The 17,454-nt window shown below is 46.5% G+C and overlaps 1 protein-coding gene across 12 annotated transcripts in view; it reads right to left on the bottom strand.

Moving 5' to 3' along the window:
* Nucleotides 1-17,454, bottom strand: part of MBNL3 (muscleblind like splicing regulator 3) — a 92,982-nt gene that overhangs the window by 54,073 nt on the left and 21,455 nt on the right. For 8 of the 12 annotated variants that reach the window (XR_010365768.1, XR_010365769.1, XM_064426667.1 and 5 more), the window contains exon 2: nucleotides 4,194-5,206. The exons of the other annotated variants lie outside the window; for them this stretch is intronic. Coding sequence is in view for 6 of the 8 variants with exons in the window: in XM_064426667.1 (XP_064282737.1) it covers nucleotides 4,194-4,367 (174 nt within the window). In the remaining 2 variants the exon portion in view is untranslated. The remainder of the gene's footprint in view (nucleotides 1-4,193; nucleotides 5,207-17,454) is intronic. 12 annotated transcript variants of the gene reach the window in all.

Raw genomic sequence — 17,454 nt, 5'->3', positions numbered from 1 at the left:
TTTTATGCCTGTTCACAGAAAACTTTTCACCTTCCTTTTGTAGAGTATTGCTTTGAAACATGCAATAGTTTAACAGTGTTTTTTGCATTAGACCGCCCAAAGCCAAAATTCATATTATTGAAATTTTTCACCCCACTATTTTCTGTCTCAAAATGCTCCCTGAAGCTTTAATTCACATTAACATTCAAAAAGAAAATTCAAAAACCCCTAAACAGCAAAAAGCCCCAACCCACACCTCACAAAGCTGCATTTGTAAATTTTTTTAAACCACAAGTCCTCAGTGCAGATACCCAAACTGTGAGCAGCACAAATCAACACCTCTGTGAACACCCGATGTGCATTACCTACACATTTTTATATAATATGTCACCATCTCCTAACGCCCCATCTCTCAGCTCTCTGCTCCATTAGTGACCAAAGATGATGCTTTTTTTCCTTCCTGACAGCATCAGAAACTGAAAACACAACCAATGGCTTGCTGGACAGGAACTAAGAGTGGGACAAGCTCATATCCTGCCCTCCTGATCCAGGCTGAATAGGCAAGTTAATGACTTGATGAGCAGCCCACCAAAATGCCAAAACAAACCTTTGCAGGACTTGCCATGAGCCAGCAAACCATGTCCCAGTCCTCACAAAAAGCACCGCCTCTGCATGGGACAGTGCACACTGAGCCTGGGAGAGCAGCAGTGAATGAACCCAGAGGCCACCCCAGTTTACAAGGATGACATGACATTCCTCTCCTTTGCTCAGAACATCTCTGAGGTGCCACAGGACCTGCCTAGGAGGTACCAGAAAGCACTGGCCACTGAGCAGCAGCCCTCGTGGTCACTTCTGGAAGCAGGGTGGCCCAGCACAGCCAGCTTTTGGGCCTCTGGATTGCCCTGCAATCAAGCAGTGCAGACTCTCCTGCCATTCACACAAATTAATTCAGAGAACACTGCTTCCAGAATAACAAGGAGGGATGCATGAGTAGAGTGAGAGCTCTCTTGGCATCTGATTCAAACAGCAGATTCTTGCAAGGAACTATTTTTAAGTTTTGTATCAATCTGCTTGAGAAAGGTTCCTTCTGCTGCCTACAAATGTGCAAACTCCCCCTTCGAAGAAACACAGCTCAGGACAGCAAGATCCAGCCTTGCACTTTCAACTAAATCAAGACCAGATATTTCATGACCAAATCATTGCACAACACACAACGTTCCTGCAGAGTGTGTTCTGGTCATCCCCACCTGAGCATCAGTGAGGGCCCCCACTAATTCAATGAGTCCAGTGTGTTCTTCACAAGATTACAGGTAGCACACAGTTAGTTACCCGTGAAACAACCCACACTGAGGCAGTCTGACTGCTTCTGGAAGCATCACTGCTTTTTCCACTGCAACAGGCACGGAACTGCTACAGGAGATTAAGGAAAAAGGGAAAAAAGGACAATTCAGTAAGTGTATGGATGCTGCGCATGACCTGACCAGTGAGGTGAAACCATTGTTTGCTGGGTTATCAGAAGTTCCTGTATGAAGGCATTGTTCAAGCTTAAGAGGTCTGTGAGAGAAAAAAAAAACAAGCAACAGCAGCACACAATGAATGCAGATAAGCAATGTCTGAACAAAGCCCTGGGCGGCTGCAAGACAACGGGAAAACTTATTAGCCACAAGCATCCTATATCCTGCCTCCCATAAAGCAACACAGATGTTCTGCTAATGCAGGGGTGAAAAGACAAGAGAGCACTAAGCAGCTATTGAGCCCTCCACAGGAGAGAGGGTCGGTGTTCCACAGCTGATGGGCACAAAAAGCCCCTTAAAGGGTCTGAGAATGTACCACCTCTCTGGTGACAGGTAAGGGTGGCCATCCTTATAGCCATGAGCCCCTCGAGATCACTGCAAGCAGTGCTTTGCAAGCCCAGCTCTGGCCCAGGAGTGGAATGATCATTGTCTGAGGGTTTAGCTCCCAGGGGGGTTATCTCCAGTGGGAAATGCACGGTGTTAGACATGCACACACTCAGGCTGCAGCACTGGGGAGCACAGCCCTCCACAGCACAGGGAAATAGGGCTCTGTCCACTGAGAGCTGCTGGATCCACGGGGCTGAAGGAAGTGCTCCAGCACCCACTGTCCTGTCTGCAAACGGGGGTGCAGAAACAGCCCCATCACCTTTGGCCAAACTGCTCTGCACATTTGGACCTCTCCTTGAGTACTTCCCAAAGACAGAGCTGTCAGCCCTCCAGGAGGCTTTCCTAAGTCCAAAAAACCTGTTCTCTGGGAAATTCAGGCCACTTAACCAGCACATACTGGGCATCTGCTACTGTGTCATGAGGAAACTGCAACCAGAACATTATTTAACAGCCAGTTACACAGGAAACACTCTGAGCTGTAGAAGATCACACCCTACTCCTTCCCCTGGGTTGTTTTTTTTTGGTGTTGCTGTTTTCTTAACATGGTGTTCCCCATCCCATCCCCACTGCTGAAGTGGGAGAAGTATTTGCTCATACCAGAGGGTGGGATTTTGGGATTTGAACCCCAGCTGCTCATGGCCTTGGTCCTGTACATCATCCCAGCCCCAGCTGTGCAGAGGGGCTGGCACAGCTGGGCGTGCTGCAGGAGCTGCACTGCCAACAGCACACGTGGGGAAGTGTCACACACGGGGTGACAGAACAGCTCAGAGCCCAGCCAAGCTGGGTGGCTGCACTGGGACACCTCCCCAGGATGCTGCAAACACCAGCAAGGGGCACAAAACTATCCTCCATACTGTGACAGCCCTCCTTTCCATTCACAAATATACATAATAAAATATTAGCACATTAATCTCTTCATTAAAAGTATCTGCATTGCCACTGCATACAATTCAAAAGTTTCAATGGCATAAAGAACAAGATTTTTTTCCCCCTTGAATAATAAAAAAATGTTTGTCTCTCACTGTCAGCAAACCAGCAATGTAAATGAACATTTGAAAGTCACTGTATAACTAAAGAATAATTTCATATAATCAGATTAAAAAGAGAACACCGAATGCAAACAGAAAACTTGAGCTTCTTGGAAAAAGAGTACAGAAATGAAAACATGAAGAAGCCACTAACAGGAACAAAATGGGTAAACCAGTGTTAGTCCAGATCCAGTCCTGGTCTGAACCTCTGCATATATAACTCTACCAGTTCTGTTACTCATTATGCTCATAAAAATAAACACAAATCTTTTCAAGCAACAGTTGAAGTTCAAGAGAAAACTTTTAAGATTATAAAATTTTCCAGACTCTTTCTAGAAATTTTAACAGGTTGATTACTTTGGTCAAAACATTAAACACAATGTCAAGAATTCTCATCTGCTATCAGTTATACATATGGTCTCAGAGTAAAAAAATACTTTTGAGGAGTCATACATTTGAGAAAAAAGAGAAAAAAAAAGTGGATTTTCCTTTCCCAAGAATCACGGTGAATAAGGCCAGAAAGAGATGCCCACATCCCCCTCCTGCAGCCCCTCCACTCCTCACCCTGACTCACAGTCCAGGTCTTTGGTATTTTTGAAAGTCATCCCTGAAACTCCAGCAGGGACAAGCAACCAAGAGCTATTTACTGCCTCCAAATTCGACTCTGCAAGGTTAAGCACCAAGCTCAAGGCTCAGCCATAGCTCCAACAGGCCTAGAGAGCCACTGAGTTCGTGGGTCCCAAGCAGAAAGCACTTTCCCAATGACCATTTCTGGAAATGTTGTCCTCCAAATATTTCGGCTGGTCCTCATCTACAGGACAACCTTAAAGTGCATTTGCAATTCTGTCTACAGGAAATACATACAATGCTGATTCATTATCTTAAAATGCTGCTTTCATTTTTGCTCATTAAAAACACATTTCAGATCCCTGCACCAAATGCACAGCTGACGTGATCTGGACACTCAAAACTGGATTTCAGTTCTCTCTGCTCGTCTTATTTCATTTGCTGCCCACAACGAGGGCTCCCTGTTTCAGAGACAGCTCTATCAGACCTGAGCTACCACTGAAAAACACCCTGGATAAAATCCTCTCTCCCTGCAATGCCTGGCACTCCAGGCAATGGCACCCGAAGTCAGACTCAGCCTAGATTTCAGCAGCAGCATCCTCCCTGCAGCCACAGAGCAGCAAACAGCTGTTCTGCACACCCCACGCCCCTGCCTCAGCCACTGGGAAGGGAAAAGAAAACAAGGCAGCTTAGGCAATGCACGCGTTACAGTCCTCACCTTTAGGGAGTCAAAGCAGGCAATAACTCGACCATTTTCCACATGGCAACTCCGTGACGGATGGGCGAACTTGCACTCTGCATCAGAGCGAGAACAAGTCCCTCTCTGAAACTCTCGACACACTTCTAACGTCAGCCATTTTGTATCACGGACCAGGGAAACGTTTACAGCCATATTAAAAAACAAAAATTAAAATGCAAGCAATCGCACCCTTCCTCAGGGTAATATTTACTGCTGATCTTCTTTTTTCTTCTCTTTTTTTTTTTAAAAAAAGGGTAAAAAAGTGAATTCAAGTTAAACGTGAAGAAATAACTAACTTGTTGCTTTGGTAGAACTCCTATTCATCAGCACTTAGGTTTTCATTTAAGTCAAATCGTGTTTCTTTAAACAAGAATTAAACATAAAGCCAATCATAAAATAGAAATCTTATCAGAACAACTGAAAATCAAATTAGAGGCCAGCTCCTAAAAGTGCAATTGTAGAAGTTAAAATACAAGTGTTATATTTTGTGCCACTGCCAAAGTTACTTGCAAATAACTGGCAGACTTTCAAAAGAATTCTGTGCTCTCCAGTTAATGGTTTCAATTATTCTTGCAAAAAGCATATGCTGCTGGCAGCACTTCAGTTTGTGGAATGGTCTCGGTCCTTGGGGAGAAAACTTCGGGTTTGTTTTTTTTTTTTCCTTCTATTTCTTGCTTCTAAAAATTATGGTTCACGAGCATCAAAACAGGCAAAAGGATGTCTGATTTTTTTTTTCCTCTTTCTTTTCTTTTAAATATTTGCTACATAGTCGGGAGAAGGAAAAAAAATAAAATGGCTGAGCAAACTGCGTGTAAATGGGGAGCAAAAAAAAAAAAAAAAAAAAAAAAGGGCAAGGCTGGAGGAGCCGCCGGTCAGGGCACGAACTGCAAGCAACGCCGAATTAAACAGAGAAGGGGGCGAGGGGCAGAGAGAGGCAGCCCTAGACAGAAATCCAAGCAGCGGTGGCTTCAGGAAAGGCACTTTTCAGCAACCTGCAGGAAAAAGAGAAATAGAATCAGCCAGGAGCCTGCGGCCCCGCTCGGGCGGGCGGGCGGGCGCGGGGCGGCGCCGGCGGCCATTGCGGGCACGGGGGCACTGCCCGCGCCGCGCTGCGCATGGCAGGCGGCGCCGGCCAATGGCGCTTGCCGTTACAGCGGCACCCGCGGGCAGCCGACCAATAGCAGAGCCCGGTTCATAGCGCCGCAGCCGCGGGACCCTCCGGGACAGCCCCAGCTCCGGGCTGCGCCTCACGAGCCCTCCCGGACTGCCGGGACAGTCTGCTCTTCCGTGTTTATTTCAAATTCACATTAACTAACCCACCCCCTTTTCTGTAGGATTCTTTCGGGCAGGAAAAGCAGCCGGTGGCTCATCCCTGCACCGCTCGCACCTCCGAGTGTTCCATCACAGGCAGGAGATGGCCCATGGACACGAACGGCTGCTCTGCATTCAGAGCCTGCGAAACCAAGAGCAAACCCGACAGGGAAACCTAAGCCACACACACACACACACGGAAAAAATTAACTCATTGCTCACAGCTGTAGTTTTCCACCAGACCAAAGGCAACTCGAATTACTCTGACTCCAGCAACTCGTGTTATACAACAAACAACTTTCAATGCATTCCAGTTGAAGGCTTCCTTGGCATCCGCTAAAATGTTAAGCTGTCTCTAGAGTCTCCCATTCTAATATTAGCTGTACCATTGCCGCCTGATAGGATTGGGCTGTTTCCAAGTTCCCAAAATCCAGCCCTTTATCTTCCTAAAAGTACGACCGTCCACTTGTGCAAACATTTGACAGGGATGTTGCTTGTGTGACTGCTATTAAGATTTCAAGCTTTCGTAGGAGAAGAGCCTTCAAGTACAAAAAAAGGAAGCTTAAATTCCTCTTTCATTATTGGTGTGTTATTGCAATTACACTGATCAGTAACTGAAACCTACTGGAGCTGGAAACAATGGAAACAATGCTACCAAGGAAGAAGTGTGGGAAGAGGCTGTCATCAGCAGCAGGGGGTGGGGCACTGAGGCTGTTTGATTCACAGATCGAATTATTTCAATTTAGAAAAAACAACACTCGTTAAACCTACACTGCAAGTACTTTCTAGGCTTAATTAGACACAAGTTGATAACAAAATCTGCCTAGAGATCCCTGCAATCCAGCTTGAGGCATCAGCACAAAGCTTGGTCTGACCCATGCTTCTGGAAAGACCTTTGCATTTTTGCACATCAGGTGGGGAACAGACTGCAAACGTCATATTTGCTAAGCGTGTTTTAAACTGCAAAGAGAAGGAAAACAGGCACACCTAACCATGCTCGTGTCTTGTGCGTTTTGTAAAGAAGAGCTGCTCTAAATCAATTCCAATTTTGCAAACAGGGCAAATTTATACAGGAATCCCATTCACTAATATGTGGGCTCCCAGTTCAAATGAGCTCAGAAAGCAAAAGAAAGGAAAAGATGGGCAGAAACCTTCTGCAGGGAGCTAAGGACTAGCTGGGTGCAGCTCTTAAGAACGAGCTAGAACAGGTCAGATATGGGTGGGGATTAGAAAGAATGCACTCTCAGAAGTTCTTCTGAGCAGACTGAAATACAACCATCTTGTGGATTAAGTGCCTATTCCACAGCTTCAGACTCCCAAGGGAAGTGAGGGTCTCTCAGTGCTGGGGATAGAATATGATGGGTCTGACTTAACACACAGTTGCACCAAACACCAAGATGTCCAAACAGTGTAGTAACATCCGCCCTTCCCAGCCCCTGAACCTGAGGAAATCCCAATGTAACAAACCAAATGTTGATCTTGCTCTCAAGCCATGCAGCTCAGGATCACACACTCCCACAGGTACGTGGCTGCACTAAACTGCTCAGTCCTCAAAATGAAGGGCATCATATTAATGAAAGTTAAATCAAATGAATTCTACAAAACATTAAACTACAAACATCAAAACATTCAGACATATGTAACACAGTGGATATTTTTCTTTGCAACTCATGTGGGAGGAAACAAACCCACTGATGGAAATTGCCCCTGCCCCACACCCTGCAGAAGGGCACACTCATCTGTGCAACATTCAAGAGACAAGAAATTTTCTGTGCTGTGGAAACAACCCACCTCCCTGCAGAAGGATTGACTCATCTCAGACCCTGGCACTAGAGCTCCTGTACTGGAGGGAGCCAAATTAATGAATATATTTTTCATACCACGATTCTGCAGCCTGCAAGGCACCTGGCAGACACTGCAGCAGCACACACTGCCCCATCACTTGTTTGCTGGGCACTCAGGAGAGCAGTTAAGCACATGCTTAACTCTGAGCATGGACAGTCTTTCTGGAAAGAAAATCTGAAGCATGTACTTAAATGCTTTGCTGAATCAGGGCCTAAATAAATGAATCTGCTTCACAGGTTTGTCAGGACTGGGAGGCCAGCAAGCACAGGCAGCAGTCATCGTGTTCCGGCTTACATGATCACAGCCCAGAGGAGCACGAGTTAGGCTTTTCTGCAAGTCAACAAATACAGTTCTGTCACTGGATTGCTGCAAATCCCTCTCCACGTGGTCACGGGGAAGGCTGGAAAGGCATGCATGCAGGGCTGACATCACAGCGAGCTGCACACTGCTGCAGCGAGGCTCCCACGCACAGCCCAAGGACAGCACACCTCAGACAGGAGCCACCACAGCAACAAGAGCTTCAGCTCTCCAGGCTTCAACTCCTGGCAGCAAACAACTGTTCTCACCAGAATGCACCCTTACAATTCCCTTGTATTACCCTTTTTGGGGGGAGGGTGTGGGGTGGCTGGCATTTTATTCCCTTTGTTCTCCTGTATATTTCAAACAAGAGAAATTAAAAAAAAAAAAAAGCATCTATGCCAAAACCAACATACAACCTACAAGGATTAAAAAGTAGCTCCAGAAATCAGGGGCTTCGTTAGCGTGCAGGAAATACAACAAAGGGTAGGTGCTGCCTTTTGAACCCTTCCCAGCAAGCCAGATCCGTCTGGCAGGGCTCAGCTCCTCCACCACCAGATGAACCAATCTCATTTCAACGGCATCCGCATCAAAGCTGAAGAAAGCAGCAGAGCAGAGAGAAAAGCCTGTGGCCTTTATCCCTGTAAAGAAACTACAACATCCCTGAAGCCTCTGCTCCGGGCCACTCGCTGGGCCAGGCTCTGATTGCCTGAGCTGCAGGAGGATGGCGCTTGCTCCTGATGTCTGCCCCCACCTTACAGCTACCGAAGAGCAGGGGAGCAAGGGCAGTCTGAGGAGCAAAGGTCACACCAGGGCTCGCCTCTGGCAGGACTAAGATGCCCTGACCGCTTGAGGTAACATGAGGACGAGCGTATTTCACTTGACGCTTGAATTCCTCCTGCTTGCCATGAAACTGATCCCCTTCCACTGACAGCCCCCATGGATGTCAACTTGTGAGGACACTTCCTGACAGCCGAGTTCAGAAATGGTAATTTATGTGACAGGACGGATTTGAGCAGCTCCCAAGTGTAAATGATGCTATTTAAAAGAGATTTTTTTATTCTTTTTTCTCCTTTTTTTTTTTAAGAAAAAATGACTCAGTAGAAGTGCCAAGGTGGGTTCCTCATTTACTGTTTTTCAAGGATTTCTGGGTCACAACTACTCAGTTGGGAAACAGAAGTGCTGTTGCCCTAACTCACAGTCCAGTGAGTAAGAACAGCAGCTATTCCTTTTGCCTGAAGAGGAATAGGGATACTGCAGGGACACTGGAGTTTTCCCAAGGTGAAGTTCCAGCCGTGCCCCTTTTTTTATCATATGTGATGCTGTCCATGCTCCTCTTCCACTCAAACCAGGTGACCATGGAACTGAGGACTGGCTCTCCTGAGTCCAAGCTCAGCCCTACACTGCCAGGCTGCAGTGTGCTTTACCTGGTTTTGCAAGTTATGGTGAATGAAAGCTCAGACCCATCATGGATGGATGCCCTCAAGGCACAGCAATAGAGAAATTGTGCTTGCAAAATCAAGACTTCCAATTTTATAACAATTCCACTAAAACTAAATATTACTATTAATGTTCACTGAGTGTCTAGATACTGTCAGAGCCCAAAAAAGACTTTAGTCTATGGGTTTTCCTCAAAGCACTAAATTCAGCTGCCAGTACAAATGCCACACTCACTCATCAGTCCTTGCACCTTTGAGATGATTCTGTAACTTGAGCTTTTTATTGCACCTTAATGAGTATGGAAGAGCTTGGTGTGCCTACCACCACACCCTTGATAAGCCAGAATAGGGAACTCCTCACCCAAACAGCAGTGAGATGTTTCCATTATCAAACAATCTTCCAAATAAACACAGTGTTCCTGGAAACACTGCAAGGCAAAGAGAAATGGGAGCAATGAAAATAGCACACTGAAGTGTTTTGTTCTGAAAGAGAAAGAAAACTCTGTGGAGAATACCACCACCCATCCAACAGCCTTCCTTTCTCTTCCACTTTCACAGCGAGTAGTAAAAAACACATGAAACTATATCCTTGCATATCAAAGGAACCAAAAAGTTATAGTCAAAGGCAAGGTTTTGCTGAAAAGCATTCTACTGTTAACATTTATTGGCAGTGATGCATGAGTTAAGATAATGCACATTTCCAAGTCAGTGAGGAGGTGAAACAAAGACATTTAAAAAAATCTTCACCTAGGATCTACCAAACCAGGAACACAGTGACATTAGTTGAGTTGACTGACATCAGAGAAGTTAATTTTGGGCCTCAGAAAAGCCCATGACAAGTTAGGTACTGTCACCATTGGATCACAAACCTTGACTTGGGACTGATGCAGAAGTGCTGCTTCACGATGGTGAAAGAAACCACAAAAATATCCCTCATAAATCCAGGCGTGGATCCTCCACTGCTGAAGCAACGATGACAATGCTCCTACCCTACCTCACATAAAGCACAGCAGTGCTCAGATTCCCACAGCCACCACTCCTTTGCCAGTGCAACAGTGACAGTTTGCACACAGCAGGGCTGCCCGGACACGGGCTGGGGCTCTGCACTGGGACCAGAGCCATCCCAGCAATGGCAGCTTCTCCAGGGCTCCTCAGCACTCAATGGGCTGCAGTGCCAAGACCAAAGAAGGTCAATTTATTTTCTGTCACCTGCAAGAGGTATTTTTGCTTTCAAATTAGAAAATAATCTTCTATTTTTTGCTCTGGCTCTCATACTTTAAAACAAACACTTCAGGGACACAGCAGACAGTTTGAATATTTCCTTTGTGAACATTCTGTACCTGGACACCTTTTCCCTCAGGGAACAGTTAACTTAATTTAAGGTAGACCTTTACAGCTAAAAGAAAATAAACCTCCTTTTGTTCTTCTACCAGTTACTCAGAAAAAGAGCAAGTTTCCTCTACAATGGGCATGCATGAAAAGTTTCTGTTCAAGGTCTAATCACAGATGTTGGGGGCTGTGAATCTCCAGGGGTCACAATGTGTGCCAAAAAGTCAACTCAGCTCCAAGCACCGTCTGTTCAGAACAGGATGGCAGAACCCAGACAGAAATAATAAACCCACACAAGCAAAACAACCCCCCCAGTGCTGCTGCAATGGAAGCCTCATTCAGGACATAAACCCACTACAGAAGTGACAGGGTGGATGTTTGGGCATGCAGATACCACACAAACCTGTGCTGAAGGAACCACTACCATTGTCCTTCTTTCCTCACACTCTCTCATTCTGCTGGCATTGGAGAGTGGCCATCACTGGTTGTGACCTCTCTGGACAGAGCAGCACAAGGAACCTTGTGTCCCTCCGTGGGGAAGGCTGTACATAGTGCACCCCATCTCTTCAGAGGCTCACCAGCCTTGCTGAACTCCTGGGTTTATGGCACCCTGGGAGATGGCTCTGGGCTCTGCAGGGCCACTGTCCTTGGGAAAATGGATCATGCATCACTGGCCTCTGGGTGCTTCCCACTGCTCTAGGCTGCCCTGACACAACCTCAGCACTCTCTTATATGCAGAGGTGGGCAACTGAAAAAAAAAAAAAAAACAAAAAAAGAAAAAGGAAAATATGCAAAATAAAGTAGCATGAGGGAAGGAAGCCCTTCACTGCAGAGAAAAAGAATGTACAAATGCAGGGAACTTTATCCTCCCTTGTGTACATGCAATTCTCCACACTTACACCCTGAAGCAAACAATCACAGGAAAAATTAATGCTGAGTTTAAGGAAGTATGGAAAAAATCCCTTTGTTTTTGAAATCTACCATTCTTCAATGTGCACTATGGTGCTCCTATTCCCTCAGCCATCTCAAATCTTCAGTCTGTTTTCCTTCTTCCTGAACCTTCAGCTGTTCTTGTCCACCAAAGTTCAGGGAACTCCTCTCCCTTCACTCCTACAGGATTAGTTCCAAAATGCTTCCACAGGCAAACGGCTGGGAGTTATTTCTCACTATCTACTGGGGATTTCTAAGCCAAAAATGAACTACAAAAACATTGCAGTTTAAGGAGCTTTTTTGTTTATTTGTTTGTCTTTGAACAAAGTCACAGAAGCTGCTGTGCTGGACCCACACACGTGCCTTGGCAGAACAAATACCTTTCCATAGGGTGTTCCAGGGCAGCATGCATTGCAGTGCTTCAAAGGGAACTTCCCCTCTTTCACTAAAAAGATTTGTTAGAATAACCACACGTGCACATTTCTGTTCTTTTGGGCTTTTGATTTTCTGCCATCAGCTTATTTGGAACCAGTTAGAGGTCAAGACCCCTTTCCTACTCCAGCTCTCTACTAGGACTGACAGTGACCCACTGCCATCCCACCCCCGTGGGATCTGGGGGATGCTCTGCTGATCAGGCAGCCAAGTGGGAGTTTTGCTTCACTAAGGCCATCACCAGTAAGAGACACGTGGAAAAGGATGCTCCCTTATATTAGGACCTGCTTGGCAAATCCCTTCTGGCCTCCTACACGAGGCAACTTCCCAGTGCTGAGGGCCAGGGACCGCCTTACAGCGGGGTGGCTGACCTGAAAGGAGCATTTCCTCTGCAGTGCAGAAGCAGCTACTGCACTTGCTGTGAAACAGTGCTAAAATCCTCTCCAGAGCCAGCACCGCTTGGGAGGGGTTAGGACCACAATTACACCAGCTGCAAACACAAAAGAAAAGGGAAAAAAATTGTTGGCAGGGATCTCTGGAGGTCAGCTAATCCAAACCCCGTCTCAAAGCACAGCCAGCTTCAGAGGTGGATGCTTCCATATCCAAGCACAAAGAGAGCTGTCTCACACAAAGAGAGCTCAATTGAGTCAAACAAATTTACAGAGGAGACAGGAAAGGCCAAGGCTCATTAAGGCTTGTTCCCCACCACGTAATCGTAAGAAATAGGATCAAGCAGATGTATCCCACAATTTATCTGATTATCCTACTCAGTGTTCAAGAAACCCCCAAGGTCCCTGCCAATCAGGTAAGTGCCTGCGTGTGTTTGGGACAGCTGAGGGGAGGGAATGCTTTTACCCAACTGCCCTTCCCAGGATTCTGCTGACAGGAACGACCTACAGGTATCTCCTAAGCTCCAAGCGTGATCCTAGCCCTCAAGACAGGCAATATACTCTGTCAGGCAGGAGAAAAGCAGAAACAGGAGCCCAGCTCAGCCATTTACTGTGCTGCAGAGGCAGCCTGGGACTTTCAGGAGGTATCAGATGTGTTCTGTACACAGAGGAGACCAACCCAGGTCTGGTGCTACTTAGGTACCTCTCCCCAGGCACACATACTTGTGCCTGGAAAATTCCCACTCCAGACTTCTCCATCACAGAGCCTTCTGCTCAGAGACAGGTTTTTCTCCAACAAAAAAGCACTTTCCCTGCAGATCCCATATGATATCTTCTATAAGCACATACATGCTCCTACACAAACACTGCAGCTGAAGGCACTTCATGTTAACTGCCCTACCTGGTGACCACAGGCCTGCAGAAAGAAGAGACAGCATTTGCACTGTGGTTTGAATTCCTTCTCAGCTGGAAGAATTCAGAGAAAACAAAAAAAGTTTTTCTTTTAACATTCTTTGTCCTGAGCGCTTGGATAAGCCATAAGTAACTTGGCAGCAAACCAGTTTGGTACAAACACAGCACACCAGAACACAATGCAGTCATCACAAAGCCACTGCTCTGGGCCAGACAGTAATTTTCCCCTTTGCACAGGGCAGGCCTCCAAAGTCTTTGTGCTCCTACATTCAAGTCCATCTGAGTTACACGATGTGTTAAAAATGAGGACTCACACACAATAGGGAAAACACCTATCATTTATGGGCTACATGGAAGGGAATACATGAGCACAAAGGTACTCAAAAAATATTTGTCAAACAATTCAGGACTTGAGAAAAGTAAAGCCTTGACTTATTTCTGAACTCAGATCTCTAACAGCATCCTCAGGCTGCAAATCAAATACGCAATGACAGGAGAATGAAAGGCTGGTAACAAAAGCATCCAATGTATTTACAATATTTCCTTTCAGAATTAAAATAAAGAAGTTGGAACATGTAGGAAAGCAGGAAAACCAAACACAGTGGCAACTGAGAGCATATTTTCCACTTCCATATACCAGTGAACATCCAGACCAGCCTAGTCCCAAACCCCAAAGGCATTGTCATTGCACAGGTAGTCATCATTCTGACAGGAAATATGCTCTGCTGGGACCCTGGAAAGAGGGGCTCAAACACTGCTGCAGCCACAGGTGCCACAAGTGACAAGTCACTTAATCCCTCTGCAAATGGGGGTTGTTACTTCCCCAGCTCTCAGTGATGTCTGGCAGATAAAACACAGGAACTGCAATCAGGCATTAAGAAACTGCTGCGGTAAAGGCTGCACAAGCACCAGATGAACAGATCTGTTTCAGACCCCACAGCCATTACAGAATGAAGCAGGATAGAGGAGAGAGAGCAGAAAGCAAGCACACGCACAGAGATCTGCCCCATTAATCCAGCAGGCTGCAACAGGATGAAAGGCACGTCCAACAATTCCAATCCTGCTTGTGCAGCAGTAAACACCCTCCCAGTGTGCAAGGGAGGCACTGCTGTCATACTTACAGGGCAGCAGCTCAACCAAAAGGCACCTAAAGGTGTAAGGGCCATTCTGGCAGTGTACTTTGGCACCAAGCACCACCCACTCTACTCTCTGTCCAGTGCCCCTGTGGGAAACAAGGTTTAGGGGTGCATGCAGAGAGAAGCCAGCACAGCTAAGCCCTAAGAAAGGCAAGAGGAAGTCAGAATCACTCTTGAGGCACTTCCCAAACCTTTCAGAGTTAGTGTGTTGGCCTCTCCTGCCTTCCATGCACCCCAAAATCTGTTATTCATTACTCTTCATCTCACTGCCAGGTGGATGAATCAACTTTTCAGGGACTGAATATCCTCTGTTTTCCCTGACATGCCTGAGTCATTGACACCAACTGAAATCCTCAGATCTTCAATTCTCTCATTACCCTCCTGCATCTGTAACACCACAACCTGTAACTCCTCTCCCCCTGGAAGTCTTAGTGACCTGAATTATTTTCAATTTCCCCCTTAATGCCTGTGGGCATGCTTTTCTTCAGAAGGCATCTGAATCACCATGAAACCTCTGAATCAAAACCAGGAGCCCAAGAAGGTGGGCAGATGTACAGATGAAGAGTGTCTTCCATTTGCCCCACTCTTCCTACCACCAGTCTGCAGCTCCCAACCACGTGCAAACATCCTTGCATGGCCAGGTGTCTGTCCAAGCTGAATTTTAAAGAGGTTGGGAAAAAAATCCCAAGTAGGGATATATTGCATTGAACCTTGAGCACACACACTGAACCACTATCCATTAACGCACTTCTGTCCCCCCACCCAAGAGAAGGAGCTTGGGTGATGGCAGAGGGAAGAGGGGATAGATGGCAAGTGAAGTCTTTGTTTTAATTGGCTGCTGTTAAGAACATTAGAAGGATGTTTGAAGGAGAATGATTACGGGCAGAGTGCAGAGGAGGTAATCAGAGGTGTCCAACAAACTGAATTTATGATGTGGCTTAGCAATCCATCACCTGGCTATCATTCCTATGTACGTGCACATACATAAGCCTCAAAATATATTTAGCTCAGGGTGGAAAAAAGAGGCTTTTCTTGCAACCCCAGCTAACAGTACTTTGCTCCTTATAATATTACAGAAGCAATCTTTTTCCAGCAAGGGGGGGAAATCAGATATAAAGGATAAATTGTTTTAAATTCTTCTTAGTGTGAAGACAACTTTGTTTACTAAACGCATACGAGGGAACATATGTGTACAGCACAAACTCAGCAGTGGAAATTTGGCTCCCTGCAATTCCCTGTTATATAGATGCATTTTTTCCAGAGGAAGTCCAATGGTCTTGTTTGTTTTCACCACTAATAGAGGAGTTCAATGAAATTTTCTATTGGGAAAGTCTAATGAGGTCAGAATAAGAGAACAGAGTAAGTAGGAAGGAATGTCATTGCATTTTATTTTTAGAAGGAGGATAAAGGTGGGGCCTCACAAGAGGCAGGGGATGGGCCTGTTTTGGCACAGAGGGCCAGGCTGGAACACTTGGTCCTGTGAGCCTGAGGGGGTTTAGAGATTTTTTTATTTTTTGCAACAACTAATCCCTTGCCAAAATCAGTGAATGAGTGGAGGGGTCCAGCTGGGAGAAGAGCAGAGTGCTGCCTGGGGGTGCACAGACAGCGGGGTGGCAGCAGCCCTGGGAAATGACTGAGGGGCAGTTCTCAGCCACACTCCCCTCCCCAACCTGATTCCCTTTCTCTCCTGGGAAGATGAGCCCCTTCAGCAGCTCCACTGACCTGTGGATCTCTCTACTGCAATTTAAAGGGAATCCAAGTTACAACAGGGTAAACATGGAAGGAATCAAGTGCAAGAAAAGCTCAATGCAGAAGTGCAGAGGGGCACATGGCTCTGCAAAGAGAGCAGTCATGACTATGACAGGAAACAGGACTGACTGTTGTTAAGGTTGGATGTCAAAACCCAGAGAGGCAGCCTAGGGAGACAAGATGGGCCAGAGTCAGGCTGTGAAAATGCAAAGGAAGGAACAAAGCTAAATTAAAGAACACAGGCAGAGCGGAAAGGGGCTTGACTGGGATAAACAGGTAAGGAGGAAAAAGGGTGCATTCAAGAGCAAGCAGGCTGTGGTCTGTTTCCTGGCATCAGCTAATCTGATTGGCACAGAGATACAAGAAACAGAGGCTTAAATAGCTCATGGGAGCAGACCTTCAGCTGGAGAGAGCCATCATCACTCAGCAATTAACTCCCTCATAGGCTCTGCCCTCAAACCCGAAGTGCAGAGCTGACCCTGTGAGCACTGCCAATGCAGAATGAAGGAGCAGAAGAGGAAGTGTCTTTCCAAGGGTTAACAGACAGCAGAGAACAAGCTGTTCCATGCATTCAGGTCACAAAAAACAGAACTGGGACTCGCCACATGCACCATGCAGACGCTTCTCTGCCAGGATCACCACAGCTCAAGTGCAGGAGCAGCCAACTCTGCCTGCAAGGAATGAGACTGCAAGGAGTTTTACCTTAAAAACGTGCAAGGACAGCATTAACCCAGGGGAGTATTATTTAGGGAACACTGAGGCATCTGAGAAGACCAGAGACTAGAATCTCTGTTCTGCTTTCTGATATTCTGTCTAGGAAAGGAGTAAAGGAAAACTCTTTAGGGGGAATGTGTGCAGGACCAGGCATAATGCACTCTTTCACTTTTCCTTTGCTATCAAGTGCTGCAGGCATAGGTGGAAACAACCAGAAGACTGGAATCAGAAGCCCAAGAATGGTTCAGGGAGGGCAAGAAAATGCTCCTTGACAGGGGGTCATAAGAGGCTGGACTTCTCCTCCAGCATGCAAGCCCTCAAACATCCTGTTTCAGTGGTGTGCTGTTTGTGGGTCCTTCCTCTGCTCCTGTCCAGGCAGGCATGGGGAGAGAAGGCAGGAGCAGCAGGAGTGTGGAGGAATGACCCTCCTTCCAGCTGGGCTACAGCTGGTGAAAACGATCCAGCAGCCCCCAGAGATGCCCAGGACTAACAGCACAGCAGACATGCACAATCTCCCACCCTGGTGCTCCAGCCTCCCACTCCTTCTGAGGGCTCCTTGAGCATGCCACTGCTTCCCTTTTGGCAAGGGCCTCCAGAGCTCCACTATGACTCATGTGAAGGGGAAGACCTCCTGTAAGTCCCTAGCCACATGCATGCCCTTGTGATGTCCCTGCCTTTCCCCTGGCTGGCTTTATGATATGCCACAGACTGAGCATCAGTCACTTCCCAGAGACACAGGCTTTTTGGGGCTTCTAGT

Source organism: Passer domesticus, chromosome 7 (genome assembly GCF_036417665.1).
Source record: "Passer domesticus isolate bPasDom1 chromosome 7, bPasDom1.hap1, whole genome shotgun sequence".
Taxonomy (NCBI): Eukaryota; Metazoa; Chordata; class Aves; order Passeriformes; family Passeridae; genus Passer; species Passer domesticus.
The sequence above is the reverse complement of the archived record's forward strand: the minus strand, read 5'-3'. Positions and strand labels throughout refer to the sequence as shown.